The sequence below is a fragment of the Hemiscyllium ocellatum genome, unplaced genomic scaffold, assembly GCF_020745735.1.
Source record: "Hemiscyllium ocellatum isolate sHemOce1 unplaced genomic scaffold, sHemOce1.pat.X.cur. scaffold_847_pat_ctg1, whole genome shotgun sequence".
Taxonomy (NCBI): Eukaryota; Metazoa; Chordata; class Chondrichthyes; order Orectolobiformes; family Hemiscylliidae; genus Hemiscyllium; species Hemiscyllium ocellatum.
In genome coordinates, this window is record NW_026869266.1 from 160407 (window position 1) to 184368 (window position 23962).

General features: G+C 53.6%; 1 protein-coding gene across 1 annotated transcript in view; it reads left to right on the plus strand.

Annotated features, from left to right (window-relative positions):
- The window catches only part of LOC132814496 (kin of IRRE-like protein 1), a gene marked incomplete at its 3' end in the record, with an annotated part of 61232 nt that extends 39387 nt beyond the window's left edge, over positions 1-21845 (plus strand). Inside the window, exons 2-4 of the mRNA XM_060823503.1 lie at positions 19443-19592; positions 21171-21320; positions 21688-21845. Of these exons, the coding sequence (XP_060679486.1) occupies positions 19443-19592; positions 21171-21320; positions 21688-21845 (458 nt within the window). The remainder of the gene's footprint in view (positions 1-19442; positions 19593-21170; positions 21321-21687) is intronic.
- Positions 21846-23962: the final 2117 nt, after the last annotated feature.

Sequence of the window (23962 nt, forward strand, 5' to 3'; positions counted from 1 at the left end):
ACAGTGTGTGTGTGAGAGAGAAACAGTGTGTGTGAGAGAAACAGTGTGTGTGAGAGAGAGAGTAACTGTGTGTGTGTGAGAGAAACAGTGTGTGTGTGTGAGAGAGAAACAGTGTGTGTGTGAGAGAAACAGTGTGTGTGTGTGAGAGAGAAACAGTGTGTGTGAGAGAGAAACAGTGTGTGTGTGTGAGAGAAACAGTGTGTGTGTGAGAGAGAGAGAGAAACAGTGTGTGTGTGTGAGAGAGAAACAGTGTGTGTGTGTGAGAGAGAGAGAAACAGTGTGTGTGTGAGAGAGAGACACAGTGTGTGTGTGTGAGAGAGAGAGAAACAGTGTGTGTGAGAGAGAGAGAAACAGTGTGTGTGTGAGAGAGAGAAACAGTGTGTGTGTGTGAGAGAAACAGTGTGTGTGTGAGAGAGAGTGATACAGTGTGTGAGAGAGAAAAACAGTGTGTGTGTGAGAGAAACAATGTGTGTGTGTGAGAGAGAAACAGTGTGTGTGTGTGAGAGAGAAACAGTGTGTGAGAGAGAGAAACAGTGTGTGTGTGAGAGAGAGACAGTGTGTGTGTGTGAGAGAGAGACAGTGTGTGTGTGTGAAAGAGAAACAGTGTGTGTGTGTGAGAGAGCGTGATACAGTGTGTGTGAGAGAGAGAGAGACAGTGTGTGTGAGAGAGAGGGAAACAGTGTGTGTGTGTGAGAGAAACAGTGTGTGTGTGTGAGAGAGAGAAACAGTGTGTGTGAGAGAGAGAAACAGTGTGTGTGAGAGAGAGAGAGAGACAGTGTGTGTGTGAGAGAGAGAGAGACAGTGTGTGTGAGAGAGAGAGGAACAGTGTGTGTGAGAGAGAGACACAGTGTGTGTGTGTGAGAGAGAAACAGTGTGTGTGAGAGAGAGAGAAACAGTGTGTGTGAGAGAGAGTGATACAGTGTGTGTGAGAGAGAGAGAAACAGTGTGTGTGAGAGAGAGACAGTGTGTGTGTGAGAGAGAGAAACAGTGTGTGTGTGAGAGAGAAACAGTGTGTGTGTGAGAGAGAAACTGTGTGTGAGAGAGAAACTGTGTGTGAGAGAGAGAAACAGTGTGTGTGTGAGAGAGAAACAGTGTGTGTGTGAGAGAGAAACAGTGTGTGTGAGAGAGAGAGTCACTGTGTGAGAGAGAGAAACAGTGTGTGTGTGAGAGAGAGACAGTGTGTGGGAGTGAGAGAGAAACTGTGTGTGTGTGTGAGAGAAACAGTGTGTGTGTGAGAGAGAGTGATACAGTGTGTGTGTGAGAGAGAGAGAAACAGTGTGTGAGAGAGAAAAACAGTGTGTGTGAGAGAGAGAGTAACTGTGTGAGAGAGAGAAACAGTGTGTGTGAGAGAGAGAAACAGTGTGTGTGTGAGAGAGAGAAACAGTGTGTGTGTGTGAGAGAAACAGTGTGTGTGTGAGAGAGAGTGATACAGTGTGTGTGTGAGAGAGAGAGAAACAGTGTGTGAGAGAGAAAAACAGTGTGTGTGAGAGAGAAACACTGTGTGTGTGTGAGAGAGAAACAGTGTGTGTGTGTGAGAGAGAAACAGTGTGTGTGTGAGAGAGAAACAGTGTGTGTGTGTGAGAGAGAGACACAGTGCGTGTGTGAGAGAAACAGTGTGTGTGAGAGAAACAGTGTGTGTGTGAGAGAGAGACAGTGTGTGTGTGTGAGAGAGAGACAGTGTGTGTGTGTGAGAGAGAAACAGTGTGTGTGTGTGTGAGAGAGAGTGATACAGTGTGTGTGAGAGAGAGAGAGACAGTGTGTGTGAGAGAGAGGGAAACAGTGTGTGTGTGCGAGAGAAACAGTGTGTGTGTGAGAGAGAGAAACAGTGTGTGTGTGAGAGAGAGAAACAGTGTGTGTGAGAGAGAGAAACAGTGTGTGTGAGAGAGAGAGAGAGACAGTGTGTGTGTGTGAGAGAGAGAGACAGTGTGTGTGAGAGAGAGAGGAACAGTGTGTGTGAGAGAGAGAAACAGTGTGTGTGTGTGAGAGAGAAACAGTGTGTGTGAGAGAGAGAGAAACAGTGTGTGTGAGAGAGAGTGATACAGTGTGTGTGAGAGAGAAACTGTGTGTGAGAGAGAGAAACAGTGTGTGTGAGAGAGAGACAGTGTGTGTGTGTGAGAGAGAAACAGTGTGTGTGTGTGAGAGAAACAGTGTGTGTGTGAGAGAGAAACTGTGTGTGTGAGAGAGAGAAACAGTGTGTGAGAGAGAGAAACAGTGTGTGTGTGAGAGAGAAACAGTGTGTGTGAGAGAAACAGTGTGTGTGAGAGAGAGAGTAACTGTGTGTGTGTGAGAGAAACAGTGTGTGTGTGTGAGAGAGAAACAGTGTGTGTGTGAGAGAAACAGTGTGTGTGTGTGAGAGAGAAACAGTGTGTGTGAGAGAGAAACAGTGTGTGTGTGTGAGAGAAACAGTGTGTGTGTGAGAGACAGAGAGAAACAGTGTGTGTGTGTGAGAGAGAAACAGTGTGTGTGTGTGAGAGAGAGAGAAACAGTGTGTGTGTGAGAGAGAGAAACAGTGTGTGTGTGTGAGAGAGAGAGAAACAGTGTGTGTGAGAGAGAGAGAAACAGTGTGTGTGTGAGAGAGAGAAACAGTGTGTGTGTGTGAGAGAAACAGTGTGTGTGTGAGAGAGAGTGATACAGTGTGTGAGAGAGAAAAACAGTGTGTGTGTGAGAGAAACAATGTGTGTGTGTGAGAGAGAAACAGTGTGTGTGTGTGAGAGAGAAACAGTGTGTGAGAGAGAGAAACAGTGTGTGTGTGAGAGAGAGACAGTGTGTGTGTGTGAGAGAGAGACAGTGTGTGTGTGTGAAAGAGAAACAGTGTGTGTGTGTGAGAGAGAGTGATACAGTGTGTGTGAGAGAGAGAGAGACAGTGTGTGTGAGAGAGAGGGAAACAGTGTGTGTGTGCGAGAGAAACAGTGTGTGTGTGAGAGAGAGAAACAGTGTGTGTGAGAGAGAGAAACAGTGTGTGTGAGAGAGAGAGAGAGACAGTGTGTGTGTGAGAGAGAGAGAGACAGTGTGTGTGAGAGAGAGAGGAACAGTGTGTGTGAGAGAGAGAAACAGTGTGTGTGTGTGAGAGAGAAACAGTGTGTGTGAGAGAGAGAGAAACAGTGTGTGTGAGAGAGAGTGATACAGTGTGTGTGAGAGAGAGAGAAACAGTGTGTGTGAGAGAGAGACAGTGTGTGTGTGAGAGAGAGAAACAGTGTGTGTGTGAGAGAGAAACAGTGTGTGTGTGAGAGAGAAACTGTGTGTGAGAGAGAAACTGTGTGTGAGAGAGAGAAACAGTGTGTGTGTGAGAGAGAAACAGTGTGTGTGTGAGAGAGAAACAGTGTGTGTGAGAGAGAGAGTAACTGTGTGAGAGAGAGAAACAGTGTGTGTGTGAGAGAGAGACAGTGTGTGGGAGTGAGAGAGAAACTGTGTGTGTGAGAGAGAGAAACAGTGTGTGAGAGAGAGAAACAGTGTGTGTGAGAGAAACAGTGTGTGTGAGAGAGAGAGTAACTGTGTGTGTGTGAGAGAAACAGTGTGTGTGTGTGAGAGAGAAACAGTGTGTGTGAGAGAGAAACAGTGTGTGAGAGAGAGAAACAGTGTGTGTGAGAGAGAAAAACAGTGTGTGTGTGAGAGAGAGACAGTGTGTGGGAGTGAGAGAGAAACAGTGTGTGTGTGAGAGAGAAACAGTGTGTGTGTGTGAGAGAGAAACTGTGTGTGTGTGAGAGAAACAGTGTGTGTGTGTGAGAGAGAAACAGTGTGTGTGAGAGAGAAACAGTGTGTGTGTGAGAGAGAGAAACAGTGTGTGTGTGTGAGAGAGAGAGAAACAGTGTGTGTGTGTGAGAGAGAAACAGTGTGTGTGTGTGAGAGAGAGAGAAACAGTGTGTGTGTGAGAGAGAGAAACAGTGTGTGTGTGAGAGAGAGAGAAACAGTGTGTGTGAGAGAGAGAGAAACAGTGTGTGTGTGAGAGAGAGAAACAGTGTGTGTGTGTGAGAGAAACAGTGTGTGTGTGAGAGAGAGTGATACAGTGTGTGAGAGAGAAAAACAGTGTGTGTGTGAGAGAGAGAAACAGTGTGTGTGTGTGAGAGAGAGAGAAACAGTGTGTGTGTGTGAGAGAGAAACAGTGTGTGTGTGAGAGAGAGAGAAACAGTGTGTGTGTGAGAGAGAGAAACAGTGTGTGTGTGAGAGAGAGAGAAACAGTGTGTGTGTGTGAGAGAGAAACAGTGTGTGTGAGAGAGAAACAGTGTGTGTGTGTGAGAGAAACAGTGTGTGTGTGAGAGACAGAGAGAAACAGTGTGTGTGTGTGAGAGAGAAACAGTGTGTGTGTGAGAGAGAGAGAAACAGTGTGTGTGTGAGAGAGAGAAACAGTGTGTGTGTGAGAGAGAGAGAAACAGTGTGTGTGAGAGAGAGAGAAACAGTGTGTGTGTGAGAGAGAGAAACAGTGTGTGTGTGTGAGAGAAACAGTGTGTGTGTGAGAGAGAGTGATACAGTGTGTGAGAGAGAAAAACAGTGTGTGTGTGAGAGAAACAATGTGTGTGTGTGAGAGAGAAACAGTGTGTGTGTGTGAGAGAGAAACAGTGTGTGAGAGAGAGAAACAGTGTGTGTGTGAGAGAGAGACAGTGTGTGTGTGTGAGAGAGAGACAGTGTGTGTGTGTGAAAGAGAAACAGTGTGTGTGTGTGAGAGAGAGTGATACAGTGTGTGTGAGAGAGAGAGAGACAGTGTGTGTGAGAGAGAGGGAAACAGTGTGTGTGTGCGAGAGAAACAGTGTGTGTGTGTGAGAGAGAGAAACAGTGTGTGTGAGAGAGAGAAACAGTGTGTGTGAGAGAGAGAGAGAGACAGTGTGTGTGTGAGAGAGAGAGAGACAGTGTGTGTGAGAGAGAGAGGAACAGTGTGTGTGAGAGAGAGAAACAGTGTGTGTGTGTGAGAGAGAAACAGTGTGTGTGAGAGAGAGAGAAACAGTGTGTGTGAGAGAGAGTGATACAGTGTGTGTGAGAGAGAGAGAAACAGTGTGTGTGAGAGAGAGACAGTGTGTGTGTGAGAGAGAGAAACAGTGTGTGTGTGAGAGAGAAACAGTGTGTGTGTGAGAGAGAAACTGTGTGTGAGAGAGAAACTGTGTGTGAGAGAGAGAAACAGTGTGTGTGTGAGAGAGAAACAGTGTGTGTGTGAGAGAGAAACAGTGTGTGTGAGAGAGAGAGTAACTGTGTGAGAGAGAGAAACAGTGTGTGTGTGAGAGAGAGACAGTGTGTGGGAGTGAGAGAGAAACTGTGTGTGTGAGAGAGAGAAACAGTGTGTGAGAGAGAGAAACAGTGTGTGTGAGAGAAACAGAGTGTGTGAGAGAGAGAGTAACTGTGTGTGTGTGAGAGAAACAGTGTGTGTGTGTGAGAGAGAGACAGTGTGTGTGAGAGAGATACAGTGTGTGAGAGAGAGAAACAGTGTGTGTGAGAGAGAAAAACAGTGTGTGTGTGAGAGAGAGACAGTGTGTGGGAGAGAGAGAGAAACAGTGTGTGTGTGAGAGAGAAACAGTGTGTGTGTGTGAGAGAGAAACTGTGTGTGTGTGAGAGAAACAGTGTGTGTGTGTGAGAGAGAAACAGTGTGTGTGAGAGAGAAACAGTGTGTGTGTGAGAGAGAGAAACAGTGTGTGTGTGTGAGAGAGAGAGAAACAGTGTGTGTGTGTGAGAGAGAAACAGTGTGTGTGTGTGAGAGAGAGAGAAACAGTGTGTGTGTGAGAGAGAGAAACAGTGTGTGTGTGTGAGAGAGAGAGAAACAGTGTGTGTGTGAGAGAGAGAAACAGTGTGTGTGTGTGAGAGAGAGAGAAACAGTGTGTGTGTGAGAGAGAGAAACAGTGTGTGTGTGAGAGAGAGAGAGAAACAGTGTGTGTGAGAGAGAGAAACAGTGTGTGTGAGAGAGAGAAACAGTGTGTGTGTGAGAGAGAGAGAAACAGTGTGTGTGTGTGAGAGAGAAACAGTGTGTGTGTGAGAGAGAGAAACAGTGTGTGTTTGAGAGAAACAGTGTGTGTGTGTGAGAGAAACAGTGTGTGTGAGAGAGAGTGATACAGTGTGTGTGTGAGAGAGAGAGAAACAGTGTGTGTGTGAGAGAAACAGTGTGTGTGTGTGAGAGAAACAGTGTGTGTGAGAGAGAGAGTGATACAGTGTGTGTGTGAGAGAGAGAGAAACAGTGTGTGTGTGTGAGAGAAACAGTGTGTGTGAGAGAGAGAAACAGTGTGTGTGTGAGAGCGAGAGAAACAGTGTGTGTGAGAGCGAGAGAAACAGTGTGTGTGAGAGAGAGAGAAACAGTGTGTGTGTGTGAGAGAAACAGTGTGTGTGAGAGAGAGAGAAACAGTGTGTGTGTGAGAGAAACAGTGTGTGTGTGTGTGAGAGAGAGAAACAGTGTGTGTGTGAGAGAGAGAAACAGTGTGTGTGTGAGAGAGAAACAGTGTGTGTGTGTGAGAGAGAGAGAAACAGTGTGTGTGTGAGAGAGAGAAACAGTGTGTGTGTGTGAGAGAAACAGTGTGTGTGTGAGAGAGAGTGATACAGTGTGTGTGTGAGAGAGAGAGAAACAGTGTGTGAGAGAGAAAAACAGTGTGTGTGTGAGAGAAACAGTGTGTGTGTGTGAGAGAGAAACAGTGTGTGTGTGAGAGAGAAACAGTGTGTGAGAGAGAGAAACAGTGTGTGTGTGTGAGAGAGAGACACAGTGCGTGTGTGAGAGAAACAGTGTGTGTGTGAGAGAAACAGTGTGTGTGTGAGAGAGAGACTGTGTGTGTGTGAGAGAGAGACAGTGTGTGTGTGTGAGAGAGAGTGATACAGTGTGTGTGAGAGAGAGAGAGACAGTGTGTGTGAGAGAGAGGGAAACAGTGTGTGTGTGCGAGAGAAACAGTGTGTGTGTGTGAGAGAGAAACAGTGTGTGTGTGAGAGAGAGAAACAGTGTGTGTGAGAGAGAGAAACAGTGTGTGTGAGAGAGAGAGAGAGACAGTGTGTGTGTGAGAGAGAGAGAGACAGTGTGTGTGAGAGAGAGAGGAACAGTGTGTGTGAGAGAGAGAAACAGTGTGTGTGTGTGAGAGAGAAACAGTGTGTGTGAGAGAGAGAGAAACAGTGTGTGTGAGAGAGAGAGAGACAGTGTGTGTGAGAGAGAGAGAAACAGTGTGTGTGAGAGAGAGACAGTGTGTGTGTGAGAGAGAGAAACAGTGTGTGTGTGAGAGAGAAACAGTGTGTGTGTGAGAGAGAAACTGTGTGTGTGAGAGAGAGAAACAGTGTGTGAGAGAGAGAAACAGTGTGTGTGTGAGAGAGAAACAGTGTGTGTGAGAGAAACAGTGTGTGTGAGAGAGAGAGTAACTGTGTGTGTGTGAGAGAAACAGTGTGTGTGTGTGAGAGAGAAACAGTGTGTGTGAGAGAGAAACAGTGTGTGAGAGAGAGAAACAGTGTGTGTGAGAGAGAGAAACAGTGTGTGTGTGAGAGAGAGACAGTGTGTGGGAGTGAGAGAGAAACAGTGTGTGTGTGAGAGAGAAACAGTGTGTGTGTGAGAGAGAAACTGTGTGTGTGTGAGAGAAACAGTGTGTGTGTGTGAGAGAGAAACAGTGTGTGTGAGAGAGAAACAGTGTGTGTGTGAGAGAGAGAAACAGTGTGTGTGTGTGAGAGAGAGAGAAACAGTGTGTGTGTGTGAGAGAGAAACAGTGTGTGTGTGTGAGAGAGAGAGAAACAGTGTGTGTGTGAGAGAGAGAAACAGTGTGTGTGTGAGAGAGAGAGAGAAACAGTGTGTGTGTGAGAGAGAGAAACAGTGTGTGTGTGTGAGAGAGAGAGAAAGTGTGTGTGTGAGAGAGAGAAACAGTGTGTGTGTGTGAGAGAGAGAGAAACAGTGTGTGTGAGAGAGAGAAACAGTGTGTGAGAGAGAGAGAGACAGTGTGTGTGTGAGAGAGAGAGACAGTGTGTGTGAGAGAGAGAGAGAAACAGTGTGTGTGTGTGTGTGAGAGAAACAGTGTGTGTGAGAGAGAGAAACAGTGTGTGTGTGAGAGAGAGAGAAACAGTGTGTGTGTGTGAGAGAGAAACAGTGTGTGTGTGAGAGAGAGAAACAGTGTGTGTGTGAGAGAAACAGTGTGTGTGTGTGAGAGAAACAGTGTGTGTGAGAGAGAGTGATACAGTGTGTGTGTGAGAGAGAGAGAAACAGTGTGTGTGTGAGAGAAACAGTGTGTGTGTGTGAGAGAAACAGTGTGTGTGAGAGAGAGAGTGATACAGTGTGTGTGTGAGAGAGAGAGAAACAGTGTGTGTGTGTGTGAGAGAAACAGTGTGTGTGAGAGAGAGAAACAGTGTGTGTGTGAGAGCGAGAGAAACAGTGTGTGTGAGAGAGAGAGAAACAGTGTGTGTGAGAGAGAGAGAAACAGTGTGTGTGTGTGAGAGAAACAGTGTGTGTGAGAGAGAGAGAAACAGTGTGTGTGTGAGAGAAACAGTGTGTGTGTGTGTGAGAGAGAGAAACAGTGTGTGTGTGAGAGAAACAGTGTGTGTGTGTGTGTGTGAGAGAGAGAAACAGTGTGTGTGAGAGAGAAACAGTGTGTGTGTGTGAGAGAAACAGTGTGTGTGAGAGAGAAACAGTGTGTGTGTGTGAGAGAGAGAAACAGTGTGTGTGTGAGAGAAACAGTGTGTGTGTGTGTGAGAGAGAGACACAGTGTGTGTGTGTGAGAGAGAAACAGTGTGTGTGTGTGTGAGAGAGAAACAGTGTGTGTGTGTGTGAGAGAGAGAAAGTGTGTGTGAGTGAGGAAAACAGTCCCACACTATGTTCGATGATGGGGGCTCGGTGGTTAGCACTGCTGCCTCAAGGCGCCAGAGACTTACGTTTGATCCCACCCTGGGGTGACTGTCTGTGTGGAGTTTGCACATTGTCCCCGTGTCTGTGTGAGTTTCCTCCCACACTCCAAAGATGTGTAGGTTAGGGTGGATTGGCCACGCTAAATTACCCATAGTGCCCAGGGATGTGCAGGTTAGGGTGGATTGGCCATGCTAAATTACCCATAGTGCCCAGGGATGTGCAGGTTAGGGTGGATTGGCCGTGCTAAATTACCAATAGTCATAGAGTCACAGAGCCATGTACAGCACTGAAACAGACCCTTCGGCCCAACCCGTCCATGCCGACCAGATATCCCAACCCAATCTCGTCCCACCTGCCAGCACCCGGCCCATATCCCCCCAAACCCTTCCTATTCATATACCCATCCAGATGCCTCTTAAATGCTGTAATTGTACCAGCCTCCACCACATCCTCTGGCAGCTCATTCCATACACGTACCACCCTCTGGGGAAAAAGTTGCCCCTTGGGTCTCTTTTATATCTTTCCCCTCTCACCCTAAACCTATCCCCCTCTAGTTCTGGACTCCCCCACCCCAGGGAAAAGACTTTGTCTATTTACCCCATCCATGTCCCTCATGGCTTTATAAACCTCTATAAGGTCACCCCTCAGCCTCTGACGCTCCAGGGAAAACAGCCCCAGCCTGTTCAGCCTCTCCCTGTAGCTCAGACCCTCCAACCCTGGCAACATCCTTGTAAATCTTTTTTGAACCCTTTCAAGTTTCACAACATCTTTCCGATAGGAAGGAGACCAGAATTGCACGCGATATTCCAACAGTGGCCTAACCAATGTCCTGTACAGCCGCAACATGACCTCCCAACTCTTGTACTCAATACTCTGACCAATAAAGGAAAGCATACCAAACGCCGCCTTCACTATCCTATCTACTTGCGACTCCACTTTCAAGGAGCTATGAACCTGCACTCCAAGGTCTCTTTGTTCAGTAACACTCCCTAGGACCTTACCATTAAGTGTATACGTTCTGCTAAGATATGCTTTCCCAAAATGCAGCACCTCGCATTTATCTGAATTAAACTCCATCTGCCACTTCTCAGCCCATTGGCCCATCTGGTCCAGATCCTGTTGTAATCTGAGGTAACCCTCTTCGCAGTCCACTACACCTCCAATTTTGGGGTCATCTGCAAACTTACTAACTGTACCTCTTATGCTCACATCCAAATCATTTATGTAAATGACAAAAAGTAGAGGGCCCAGCACCGATCCTTGTGGCACTCCACTGGTCACAGGCCTCCAGTCTGAAAAGCAACCCTCCACCGCCACCCTCCGTCTTCTACCTTTGAGCCAGTTCTGTATCCAAATGGCTAGTTCTCCCTGTATTCCATGAGATCTAACCTTGCTCATCAGTCTCCCATGTTCAGGGATGTGTAGGTTAGGGTGGATTGGCCATGCTAAATTACCCATAGTGCTCAGGGATGTGCAGGTTAGGGTGGGTTGGCCATGCTAAATTACCCCTACACCCCCTCCCTACCTCTGTAACCCCCTCCAGCCCCTACACCCCCTCCCTATCTCTGTCACCCCCTCCAGCCCCTACACCCCCTCCCTATCTCTGTAACCCCCTCCAGCCCCTACACCCCCTCCCTATCTCTGTAACCCCCTCCAGCCCCTACACCCCCTCCCTATCTCTGTAACCCTCCTCCAGCCCCTACACCCCCTCCCTATCTCTGTCACCCCCTCCAGCCCCTACACCCCCTCCCTATCTCTGTCACCCCTTCCAGTCCCTACACCCCCTCCCTATCTCTGTAACCCCCTCCAGCCCCTACACCCCCTCCCTATCTCTGTAACCCCCTCCAGCCCCTACACCCCCTCCCTATCTCTGAGCTGTCGACATTGTGGTGTCTCACTGTGAGATGTTTGTGGGAATGTCTGTGTTGCACTGACTTGGCTCTGAACCCCGTAGGGCTGTCGCAGTATTGGATCCTGAGGGTGGTGTGGTGATGCTGGAATGATCTGAGAGTGTTTTTGACTCGACTGGGGAGCGCCTGTGTTGCTGGTTCCGAACTAATCCTGGCAGTGACCTAGTTCTGAGTCTGAGGGCGGTAGCGACAGTGCCCAGCGCCCCAGGCTAATTCGAGATGGAGAGGCAGATGAAAAGCACAGGGCCACTCACTGGGAGATCAAAGCAGGCTCAGAGAGAGAGAGAGAGAGAGAGAGCTGTGAGTGTACACCAGGACTCAGGGATGGAGGGAGAGAGAGAGAGAGAGAGAGAGAGAGAGAGAGCTGTGAGTGTACACCAGGACTCAGGGATGGAGGGAGAGAGAGAGAGAGAGAGAGAGAGAGAGCTGTGAGTGTACACCAGGACTCAGGGATGGAGGGAGAGAGAGAGAGAGACAGAGAGAGAGGAACAGGGCTGAGAGTGTTCACCAGGACTCAGGGATGTCCCTCCAATCCCCCTCCCTCCAAATCCCTCTCCCTCCAAACCCACTCCCTCCAATCCCCCTCCCTCCAAACCCTCTCCCTCCAATCCCTCTCCCTCCAATCCCCCTCCCTCCAATCCCTCTCCCTCCAAACCCTCTCCCTCCAATCCCCCTCCCTCCAAACCCACTCCCTCCAAACCCCCTCCCTCCAAACTCTCTCCCTCAATCCCTCTCCCTCCAATCCCTCTCCCTCCAAATCCCCTCCCTCCAATCCCTCACCCTCCAAACCCTCTCCCTCCAATCCCTCACCCTCCAATCCCCCTCCCTCCAAACCCACTCCCTCCAAACCCCCTCCCTCCAAACCCTCTCCCTCCAATCCCCCTCCCTCCAATCCCCCTCCCTCCAAACCCACTCCCTCCAAACCCTCTCCCTCCAAACCCTCTCCCTCTCTCCAAACCCACTCCCTCCAAACCCTCTCCCTCCAAACCCTCTCCCTCCAATCCCTCTCCCTCAAAACCCTCTCCCTCAAAACCCTCTCCCTCCAATCCCTCTCCCTCCAATCCCTCTCCCTCCAAACCCTCTCCCTCCAATCCCTCTCCCTCCAACCCTCTCCCTCCAACCCTCTCCCTCCAATCCCCCTCCCTCCAAACCCACTCCCTCCAATCCCTCTCCCTCCAACCCTCTCCCTCCAAACCCTCCTCCTCCAATCCCCCTCCCTCCAACACTCTCCCTCCAACTCCCTCCCTCCAAACCCTCTCCCTCCAATCCCCCTCCCTCCAAACCCTCTCCCTCCCATCCCTCTCCCTCCAAACGCTTTCCCTCGAATCCTCCTCCCTCCATCCCCCTCCCTCCAACCCTCTCCCTTCAAATCCCCTCCCTCCAAACCCTCTCCCTCCAACCCTCTCCCTCCAATCCCCCTCCCTCCAAACCCTCTCCCTCCAAACCCTTTCCGTCCAAACACCCTCCCTCAAAACCCTCTGCCTCAAAACCCTCTTCCTCAAAACACTCTCCCTCGAATCCCTCTCCCACCAGCCCCCTCCCTCCATCCCCCTCCCTCCAAACCCTCTCCCTCAAAACCCGCTCTCCCTCCAATCCCTCTCCCTCCCATCCCTCTCCCTCCAAACCCTCTCCCTCCAAACCGTCTCCCTCCAATCCCCCTCCCTCCAATCCCCCTCCCTCCAGTCCCTCTCCCTCCAAACACTCTCCCTCCATCCCCCTCCCTCCAAACCCTCGTCCACAAAACCCTCTCCCTCCAACCCTCTCCCTCCAAACCCTCTCCCTCCAATCCGCCTCCCTCCAAACCCCCTCCCTCCAATCCCTCTCCCTCCGATCCCTCATCCTCCAAACGCTTTCCCTCGAATCCTCCTCCCTCCAAACCCCCTCCCTCCAATCCCTCTCCCTCCAATCCCTCTCCATCCATTCTCTCTCCCTCCAATCCCTCACCCTCCATTCTCTCTCTCTCCAAACCCTCTCCCTTCAAACCCTCTCCCTCCAATCCCTCTCCCTTCAAACCCTCTCCCTCCAAACCCTCTCCCTCCAAACCCTCTCCCTCCAACACTCTCCCTCCAACTCCCTCCCTCCAAACCCTCTCCCTCCCATCCCTCTCCCTCCAATCCCTCTCCCTCCAAACCCTCTCCCTCCAATCCCTCTCCGTCAAACACTCTCCCTCCAACTCCCTCCCTCCAAACCCTCTCCCTCCCATCCCTCTCCCTCCAATCCCTCTCCCTGCAAACCCTCTCCCTCCAAACCACCTCCCTCCAATCCCCCTCCCCCCAAAACCTCTCCCTCCAAACCCTCTCCCTCCATCCCACTCTTTCCAACCCTCTCCCTTCAAATCCCCTCCCTCAAAACCCTCTCCCTCAAAACCCTCTTCCTCAAAACACTCTCCCTCAAATCCCTCTCCCTCGAATCCCTCTCCCACCAGCCCCCTCCCTCCAAACCCTCTCCCTCAAAACCCGCTCTCCCTCCAATCCCTCTCCCTCCAATCCCTCTCCCTCCTATCCCTCTCCCTCCAATCCCTCTCCCTCCAACCCCCTCCCTCCAAACCCTCTCCCTCAAAACCCTCTCTCCCTCCAATCCCTCTCCCTCCAAACCCTCTCTCTCCAAACCCTCTCCCTCAAATCCCTCTCCCTCCAAACCCTCTCCCTCCAATCCCCCCCTCCAAACTCTCTCCCTCCAAACCCCCTCCCTCCAAACCTCCTCCCTCCAAAATCTCTCCCTCCAATCCCTCTCCCTTAAAACCCTCTGCCTCAAAACACTCTCCCTCCAATCCCCCTCCCTCCAAAATCTCTCCCTCCAAACCCTCTCTCTCCAAACCCCCTCCCTCCAATCCCCCTCCCTCCAAACCCTCTCCCTCCAATCCCCCTCCCTCCAAACCCCCTCCGTCCAATCCCTCTCCCTCCAAACCCCCTCCCTCCAATCCCCCTCCCTCCAAACCCCCTCCCTCCAAACACTCTCCCTCCATCTCCCTCCCTCAAACCCCCCCTCCCTCCAATCCCTCGCCGTCCCATCCCTCACCCTCCAATCCTTCTCCCTCCAATCCCTCTCCCTCCAATTCCTCTCCCTCCAACCCCCCTCCCGCCAATCCCTCTCCCTCCAACCCTCTCCCTCCAAACCCTCTCCCTTCAAACCCTCTCCCTCAAATCCCTCACCCTCCGATCCCTCTCCCTCCGATCCCTCTCCCTCCAATCCCTCTCCCTCCAATCCCTCTCCCTCCAACCCTCTCCCTCCAAACCCTCTCCCTCCAATCCCTCTCCCTCCAATCCCCCTCCCTCCAAACCCACTCCCTCCAATCCCTCTCCCTCCAATCCCTCTCCCTCCAATCCCTCACCCTCCAATTCCTCTCCCTCCAAACTCTGTCCCTCCAATCCCCCTCCCTCCAAACCCTCTACCTCCAAAACCCCTCCCTCCAAACCCTCTCCCTCCAAACCCCCTCCCTCCAGTCCCTCTCCCTCCAAACACTCTCCCTCCATCCGCCTCCCTCCAAACACTCTCCCTCCATCTCCCTCTCTCAAAACGCCCCCTCCCTCCCATCCCTCACCCTCCAATTCCTCTCCCTCCAAACTCCCTCCAATCCCTCTCCCTCCAACCCCCTCCCTCCAAACCCTCTCTTTCCAAACACTCTCCCTCCAATCCCCCTCCCTCCAATTCCACTCCCTCCAATCTCTCTCCCTCCAATTCCTCTCCCTCCGATCCCTCACCCTCCAATTCCTCTCCCTCCAAACCCTCTCCCTCCAAACCCTCTCCCTCCAAACCCTTCTCCTCCAATCCCCCTCCCTCCAACACTCTCCCTCCAAACGCTCTCCCTCCAATCCCCCTCCCTCCAAACCCTCTACCTCCAAAACCCCTCCCTCCAAACCCCCCTCCCTCCATCCCTCTCCCTCCAATCCCTCTCCCTCCAAACGCTTTCCCTCGAATCCTCCTCCCTCCAAACCCCCTCCCTCCAAACCTCCTCCCTCCAATCCCTCTCCCTCCAATCCCTCTCCCTCCAAACCCCCTCCCTCCAAACCCTCTCCCTCCAAACCCCCTCCCTCCAATCCCTCTCCCTCCAATCCCTCTCCCTCCAAACGCCCTCCCTCCAAACCCTCTCCCTCCAATCCCCCTCCCTCCAAACCCTCTCCCTCCATTCTCTCTCCCTCCAATCCCTCTCCCTCCAAATGCCCTCCCTCCAAACCACCTCCCTCCAATCCCCCTCCCTCCAAACCCTCTCCCTCCAAACGCCCTCCCTCCAAACCCTCTCCCTCCAATCCATCTCTCTCCAATCCCTCTCCCTCCAATCCCTCTCCATCCAATCCCTCTCCCTCCAAACTCTCTCCCTCCAATCCTCCTTCCTCCAATCCCCCTCCCTCCAAACCTCCTCCCCCCAATCCCTCTCCCTCCAATCCCTCTCCCTCCAAACGCCCTCCCTCCAAACCCTCTCCCTCCAATCCCCCTCCCTCCAAACCCTCTCCCTCCATTCTCTCTCCCTCCAATCCCTCTCCCTCCAAACGCCCTCCCTCCAAACCCTCTCCCTCCAATCCCCCTCCCTCCAAACCCTCTCCCTCCATTCTCTCTCCCTCCAATCCCTCTCCCTCTAAACCTCCTCCCTCCAAACCCTCTCCCTCCAATCCCCCTCCCTCCAATCCCTCTCCCTCCATCCCCCTCCCTCCAATCCCTCTCCCTCCAATCCCTCTCCCTCCAAACCCCCTTCCTCCAATCCCTCTGCCTCCATCCCCCTCCCTCCAATCCCTCTCCCTCCAATCCCTCTCCCTCCAAACCCCCTTCCTCCAAACCCTCTCCCTCCAATCCCTCTCCCTCCAACCCTCTCCCTCCAACCCTATCCCTCCAAACCCTCTCCCTCCAAACCATTTCCGTCCAAACCCCCTCCCTCCAAACCCTCTCCCTCCAAACCCTCTCCCTCAAAACCCTCTCTCTCCAAACTCTCTCCCTCCAATCCCTCTCCCTCCAATCCCTCTCCCTCCAAACCCCCTTCCTCCAAACTCTCTCCCTCCAATCCCTCTCCCTCCAATCCCTCTCCCTCCAAACCCTCTCCCTCAAAACCCTCTCCCTCCAATCCCTCTCCCTCCAACCCTATCCCTCCAAACCCTCTCCCTCCAAACCCTTTCCGTCCAAACCCCCTCCCTCCAAACCCTCTCCCTCCAAACCCTCTCCCTCAAAACCCTCTCTCTCCAAACTCTCTCCCTCCAATCCCCCTCCCTCCAATCCCTCTCCCTCCAAACCCCCTCCCTCAAAACCCTCTCCATCCAATCCCTCTCCCTCCAATCCCCCTCCCTCCAAACCCTCTTCCTCAAAACACTCTTCCACGAATCCCTCTCCCACCAGCCCCCTCCCTCCATCCCCCTCCCTCCAAACCCTCTCCCCCTCCAATCCCTGTCCCTCCAAACTCTCTCCCTCCAATCCCTCTCCCTCCAATCCCCCTCCCTCCAAACTCTCTCCCTCCAATCCCTCTCCCTCCAATCCCCCTCCCTCCAAACCCTCACCCTCCAATCCCTCACCCTCCAATTCCTCTCCCTCCAAACCCCCTCCCTCCAAACCCCCTCCCACCAATCCCTCTCCCGCCATCCCCTCCCTCCAAACCCCTCCCTCAAAACGCTCTCCCTCTCTCCAAACCCTCTCCCTCCAATCCCCCTCCCTCCAAACCCCCTCCCTCCAGTCCCTCTCCCTCCAAACACTCTCCCTCCATCCCCCTCTCTCCAATCCCCCTCCCTCTAAACACTCTCCCTCCAATCCCACTCCCTCCAAACCCCTCCCTCCAATCCCTCACCCTCCCATCCCTCACCCTCCAATTCCTCTCCCTCCAAACCCTCTCCCTCCAATCCGTCTCCCTCCAACCCTCTCCCTCCAAACCCTCTCCCTCCAAACCCCTTCCCTCCAAAACCTCTTCCTCAAAACCCTCTCCTTCGAATCCCTCTCCCTCCAATCCCCCTCCCTTCAAACCCTCTCCCTCCAATCCCTCTCCCTCCAAACCCCCTCCCTCCAATCCCTCACCCTCCATTCTCTCCCCCTCCAATCCCTCACCCTCCCATCCCTCACCCTCCAATTCCTCTCCCTCCAAACCCCCTCCCTCCAATCCGTCTCCCTCCAACCCTCTCCCTCCAAACCCTCTCCCTCCAAACTCCTTCCCTCCAAAACCTCTTCCTCAAAACCCTCTCCTTCGAATCCCTCTCCCTCCAAACCCCCTCCCTCCAATCCCTCACCCTCCATTCTCTCTCCCTCCAATCCCTCACCCTCCCATCCCTCACCCTCCAATTCCTCTCCCTCCAAACCCCCTCCCTCCAATCCGTCTCCCTCCAAACCCCCTCCCTCCAATCCCTCACCCTCCATTCTCTCTCCCTCCAATCCCTCACCCTCCATTCTCTCTCCCTCCAATCCCTCTCCCTCCAAACCACCTCCCTCAAAACCCTCTCTCTCCAAACTCTCTCCCTCCAATCCCTCTCCCTCCAAACCCCCTCCCTCCAAACCCTCTTCCTCAAAACACTCTTCCTCGAATCCCTCTCCCTCGAATCTCTCTCCCACCAGCCCCCTCCCTCCATCCCCCCCTCCAATCCCTCTCCCTCCAAACCCTCTTCCACAAAACCCTCTCCCTCCAATCCCTCTCCCTCCAACCCTCTCCCTCCAAACCCTCCTCCACAAAACCCTCTCCCTCCAATCCCTCTCCCTCCAACCCTCTCCCTCCAAACCCCCTCCCTCCAGTCCCTCTCCCTCCAAACACTCTCCCTCCATCTCCCTCCCTCAAAACCCCCGTCTCTCCAATCCCCCTCCCTCCAAACACTCTCCCTACAATCCCCCTCCCTCCAATCCCACTCCCTCCAAACCCACTCCCTCCAATCCCTCTCCCTCCAACCCCCTCCCTCCAAACCCTCTCTTTCCAAACCCTCTCCCTCCATCCCCTCCCTCCAAACCCTCTCCCTCAAAACCCTCTCCCTCCAATCCCCCTCCATCCAACCCTCTCCCTCCAAATCCTCTCCCTCCAAACCCTCTCCCTCCAAACCCTCTCCCTCCAAACCCTCCCCTCCATCCCCTCCCTCCAAACCCTCTCCCTCAAAACCCTCTCCCTCCAATCCCCCTCCATCCAACCCTCTCCCTCCAAATCCTCTCCCTCCAAACCCTCTCCCTTCAAACCCTCTCCCTCTAATTCCTCTCCCGCCAAACCCTCTCCCTCCAAACCCCCTCCCTCCAATCCCTCTCCCTCCAATCCCTCTCCCTCCAAACCCCCTCCCTCCAATCCCTCTCCCTCCAATCCCTCTCCCTCCAAACCCCCTCCCTCCAATCCCTCTCCCTCCATTCTCTCTCCCTCCAATCCCTCTCCCTCCAAACGCCCTCCCTCCAAACCACCTCCCTCCAATCCCTCTCCCTCCAAACCCTCTCCCTCCAATCCCCCTCCCTCCAAACCCTCTCCCTCCAATCCCCCTCCCTCCAATACCCCTCCCTCCAAACCTCCTCCCTCCAATCCCTCTCCCTCCAAACCCTCTCACTCCAATCCCCCTCCCTCCAATCCCTCTCCCTCTAAACCTCCTCCCTCCAACCCCTCTCCCTCCATTCTCTCTCCCTCCAATCCCCCTCCCTCCAATTCCTCTCCCTCCAAACCTTCTCCCTCCAATCCCTCTCCCTCCAATCCCTCTCCCTTCAAATCCCCTCCCTCCAAACCCTCTCCCTCCAATCCCTCTCCCTCCAATCCCTCTCCCTCCAAATGCCCTCCCTCCAATCCCTCTCCCTCCAATCCCTCTCCCTCCATCCCCCTCCCTCCAAACCCTCTCCCTCAAAATCCTCTCTCTCCAAACCCTCACCCTCCAACCCTCTCCCTCCAAACCCTCTCCCTCCAAACCCCCCCTCCAAACCCTCTCCCTCCAATCCCCCTCCCTCCAAACCCTCTCCCTCAAAATCCTCTCTCTCCAAACCCTCACCCTCCAACCCTCTCCCTCCAAACCCTCTCCCTCCAAACCCCCTCCCTCCAATCCCTCTCCCTCCAAACCCCCTCCCTCCAAACCTCCTCCCTCCAATCCCTCTCCCTCCAATCCCTCTCCCTCCAATCCCTCTCCCTCCAAACCCTCTCCCTCAAAACCCTCTCCCTCAAAACCCTCTGCCTCAAAACACTCTCCCTCCAATCCCCCTCCCTCCAATCCCTCGCCCTCCACACCCCCTCCCTCCAATCCCTCTCCCTCCAAACCACCTCCCGCCAATCCCTCTCCCTCCAAACACTCTCCCTCCAAACCCTCTCCCTCCAATCCCCCTCCCTCCAATCTCCCTTCCTCCAATCCCGCTCCCTCCAATCCCTCTCCCTCCAAACCCTCTCCCTCCAATCCCTCTCCCTCCAATCCCTCTCCCTCCAATCCCCATTTTGGGCCATCTCAACTCTGCCTTTGTCTAGCTGCCGTTCCCGAAACCCTACGGCAGCCACCCCTCCCCCTCATGGCGAGGGTTGGGAGCTGGTTCGAGGGAGCTGAGGGAAGGGAAGGTTTTCGTGAATGGGGTGGGGGTGGGGTGGGGTGCGATGGGCTCTTCCTGTGCCCTTCAGTGCAAGGGGCAATCGGAAGGCAGGAGTGTGGAGTTACGTGGAATGGGAGGGTCACGGCAACCAATCCGTGTTGAGGGCGAGGGGGTCTGGAGGGCGAGGGATTGGAGTGATGGCCGGTGGGTGTGTGTTCCTGGAGGGGAGTGGGGTCCAGGATTTCGGGAGTTGGAGGCCGGGGGGCCTGGGTGGGGGAGCGTTGAGGATGGGAGTGGGAGCCAGGCCTCTAACCACCGGTGTTCCTCGCCAACAGAGGGCAGCGCCAGATTCACCCAGCAACCCGTGGACCAGGTGGTGGTGGCCGGACAGAGAGCCATCCTGTCCTGCTCCCTCTACAACTACTCGGGCATCGTACAGTGGACCAAGGATGGCCTGGCATTGGGCATGGACTCGGGCCTGCCAGGTAGGCCGGACTGGATCCAAACCCCACTGCTCCGCACCGCCATCCCTGTCCTGGGAGTGTTTGATGGGGGACAGTGTAGAGGGAGCTTTACTCTGTATCTAACCCCGTGCTGTCCCTGTCCTGGGAGTGTTTGATGGGGGACAGTGTAGAGGGAGCTTTACTCTGTATCTAACCCCGTGCTGTCCTTGTCCTGGGAGTGTTTGATGGGGGACAGTGTAGAGGGAGCTTTACTCTGTATCTAACCCCGTGCTGTCCCTGTCCTGGGAGTGTTTGATGGGGGACAGTGTAGAGGGAGCTTTACTCTGTATCTAACCCCGTGCTGTCCTTGTCCTGGGAGTGTTTGATGGGGGACAGTGTAGAGGGAGCTTTACTCTGTATCTAACCCCGTGCTGTCCCTGTCCTGGGAGTGTTTGATGGGGGACAGTGTAGAGGGAGCTTTACTCTGTATCTAACTCCGTGCTGTCCCTGTCCTGGGAGTGTTTGATGGGGGACAGTGTAGAGGGAGCTTTACTCTGTATCTAACCCCGTGTTGTCCCTGTCCTGGGAGTGTTTGATGGGGGACAGTGTAGAGGGAGCTTTACTCTGTATCTAACTCCGTGCTGTCCCTGTCCTGGGAGTGTTTGATGGGGGACAGTGTAGAGGGAGCTTTACTCTGTATCTAACCCCGTGCTGACCCTGTCCTGGGAGTGTTTGATGGGGGACAGTGTAGAGGGAGCTTTACTCTGTATCGAACTCCGTGCTGTCCCTGTCCTGGGAGTGTTTGATGGGGGACAGTGTAGAGGGAGCTTTACTCTGTATCTAACCCCGTGCTGACCCTGTCCTGGGAGTGTTTGATGGGGGAGAGTGTAGAGGGAGCTTTACTCTGTATCTAACCCCGTGCTGTCACTATTCTGGGAGTGTTTGATGTGGGGACAGTGTAGAGGGAGCTTTACTCTGTATCTAACCACATGCTGTCCCTATACTGGTGGTGTTTGATGGGGGACAGTGTAGAGGGAGCTTTATTCTGTATCTATCCCCGTGCTGTCCCTGTCCATGGAATGTTTGATGGGGAACAGTGTAGAGGGAGCTTTACTCTGTATCTAACCCCGTGCTGTCCCTGTCCTGGGAGTGTTTGATGGGGACAGTGTAGAGGGAGCTTTATTCTGTATCTATCCCCGTGCTGTTCCTGTCCTGGGAGTGTTTGATGGGGGACAGTGTAGAGGGAGCTTTACTCTGTATCTAACCCCGTGCTGTCCCTGTCCTGGGAGGGTTTGATGGGGGACAGTGTAGAGGAAGCTTTACTCTGTATCTAACCCCGTGCTGTCCCTGTCCTGGGAGGGTTTGATGGGGGACAGTGTAGAGGAAGCTTTACTCTGTGCTGTCCCTGTCCTGGGAGTGTTTGATGGGGGACAGTGTAGAGGGAGCTTTACTGTGTATCTAACCCCGTGCTGTCCCTTTCCTGGGAGGGTTTGATGGGGGACAGTGTAGAGGGAGCTTTACTCTGGATCTAACCACGTGCTGTCCCTGTCCTGGGAGTGTTTGATGGGGGACAGTGTAGAGGGAGCTGTCCGGTGTGTACAGTCCGTGTTGTTGTTGTAGCCTGGCCCCGGTACTGGATCGTGGGGGACGTGGAGAAGGGGGTCTATGACCTGGAGATACAGGAAGCGGAACTCTCCGACGATGCTGTCTACGAGTGTCAAGCAACAGAAGTGGCTCTGCGCTCGGACCGAGCGACATTAACCGTGCTGGGTAAGGGTTACCCTGACCCCTGACCCCTGACCCCTGACCGCAACTCCAACCCCCAACCTCAAACCCCCTCCAGCTCCTACACCCCCTCCCTATCTCTGTAACCCCCTACACCCCTCCCTATCTCTGTAACCCCCTACACCCCCTCCCTATCTCTGTAACCCCCTCCAGCCCCTACACCCCTTCCCTATCTCTGTAACCCCCTCCAGCTCCTACAACCCCCTCCCTATCTCTGTAACCCCGTACAACCCCTCCCTATCTCTGTAACCCCCTCCAGCCCCTACACCCCCTCCCTATCTCTGTAACCCTCTCCATCCCCTACACCCCCTCCCTATCTCCGTTCTAACTGTCCCTGTCCATGTGCCCACAGTCCCACCGGAGGAGCCGGTGATCGAGGGGGGTCCGGAGCTCCTGCTCCAAGCGGAGACCCCCTATAACCTGACCTGCAGGGTCCAGGGGGCTAAGCCAGCAGCTGGGATTGAGTGGTACAGCGCAGGGGTGAGACAGCAAGGGGACAGTTCCACACAGGTACCGGTCACCTACCAACACCTCACACACACTCTCTCTCTCTCCCCACACAGTAACCCCATGCTCTCTCTCTCTCTCTCTCTCCCCCCACACAGTAACCCCATGCTCTCTCTCTCTCCCCACACAGTAACCCCATGCTCTCTCTCTCTCTCTCTCTCTCCCCCCACACAGTAACCCCATGCTCTCTCTCTCTCTCCCCACACAGTAACCCCATGCTCTCTCTCTCTCTCTCCCCACACAGTAACCCCATGCTCTCTCTCTCTCTCTCTCTCTCCCCACACAGTAACCCCATGCTCTCTCTCTCTCTCTCTCTCCCCACACAGTAACCCCATGCTCTCTCTCTCTCTCTCTCTCTCCCCACACAGTAACCCCATACTCTCTCTCTCTCTCTCTCCCCACACAGTCACCCCATGCTCTCTCTCTCTCTCTCTCCCCACACAGTAACCCCATGCTCTCTCTCTCTCTCTCTCTCCCCACACAATAACCCCATGCTCTCTCTCTCTCTCTCTCCCCCCACACAGTAACCCCATGCTCTCTCTCTCTCCCCACACAGTAACCCCATGCTCTCTCTCTCTCTCTCTCTCCCCCAACACAGTAACCCCACGCTCTCTCTCTCTCCCCACACAGTAACCCCATGCTCTCTCTCTCTCTCTCTCTCCCCACACAGTAACCCCATACTCTCTCTCTCTCTCTCTCCCCACACAGTCACCCCATGCTCTCTCTCTCTCTCTCTCTCCCCACACAGTAACCCCATGCTCTCTCTCTCTCTCTCTCCCCACACAATAACCCCATGCTCTCTCTCTCTCTCTCTCCCCCCACACAGTAACCCCATGCTCTCTCTCTCTCCCCCAACACAGTAACCCCATGCTCTCTCTCACCCCCCACACAGTAACCCCATGCTCTCTCTCTCTCTCTCTCTCCCCACACAGTAACCCCATGCTCTCTCTCTCTCTCTCTCCCCCCACACAGTAACCCCATGCTCTCTCTCTCTCCCCCAACACAGTAACCCCATGCTCTCTCTCACCCCCCACACAGTAACCCCATGCTCTCTCTCTCTCTCTCTCCCCACACAGTAACGCCATGCTCTCCCTCTCTCTCTCTCTCTCCCCACACAGTAACCCCATGCTCTCCCTCTCTCTCTCTCTCTCCCACACAGTAACCCCATGCTCTCTCTCTCTCTCTCTCTCTCTCTCTCCCCACACAGTAACCCCATGCTCTCTCTTTCTCTCTCTCCCCACACAGTAACCCCATGCTCTCTCTCTCTCTCCCCACACAGTAACCCCATGCTCTCGTTCTCTCTCTCCCCACACAGTAACCCCATGCTCTCTCTCTCTCCCCACACAGTAACCCCATGCTCTCTCTCTCCCCCCACACAGTAACCCCATGCTCTCTCTCCCCCCGCACAGTAACCCCATGCTCTCCCTCTCTCTCTCTCTCTCTCCCCCCACACAGTAACCCCATGCTCTCTCTCTCTCTCCCCACACAGTAACCCCATGCTCTCTCTCTCCCCCCACACAGTAACCCCATGCTCTCTCTCTCTCTCTCTCCCAACACACTAACCCCATGCTCTCCCTCTCTCTCTCTCTCCCCACATAGTAACCCCATGCTCTCTCTCTCCCCACACACAGTAACCCCATGCTCTCTCTCTCTCTCTCTCTCTCCCCACACAGTAACCCCATGCTCTCTCTCTCTCTCTCTCTCTCTCCCAACACAGTAACCCCATGCTCTCTCTCTCTCTCTCTCCCCCCACACAGTAACCCCATGCTCTCTCTCTCCCCACACAGTAACCCCATGCTCTCTCTCTCTCTCTCCCCACACAGTAACCCCATGCTCTCTCTCTCTCTCTCTCTCTCCCCACACAGTAACCCCATGCTCTCTCTCTCTCTCTCTCTCTCCCCACACAGTAACCCCATGCTCTCTCTCTCTCTCTCTCCCCACACAGTAACCCCATACTCTCTCTCTCTCTCTCCCCACACAGTCACCCCATGCTCTCTCTCTCTCTCTCTCTCCCCACACAGTAACCCCATGCTCTCTCTCTCTCCCCACACAGTAACCCCACGCTCTCTCTCTCTCTCCCCACACAGTAACCCCATGCTCTCTCTCTCTCTCTCTCTCTC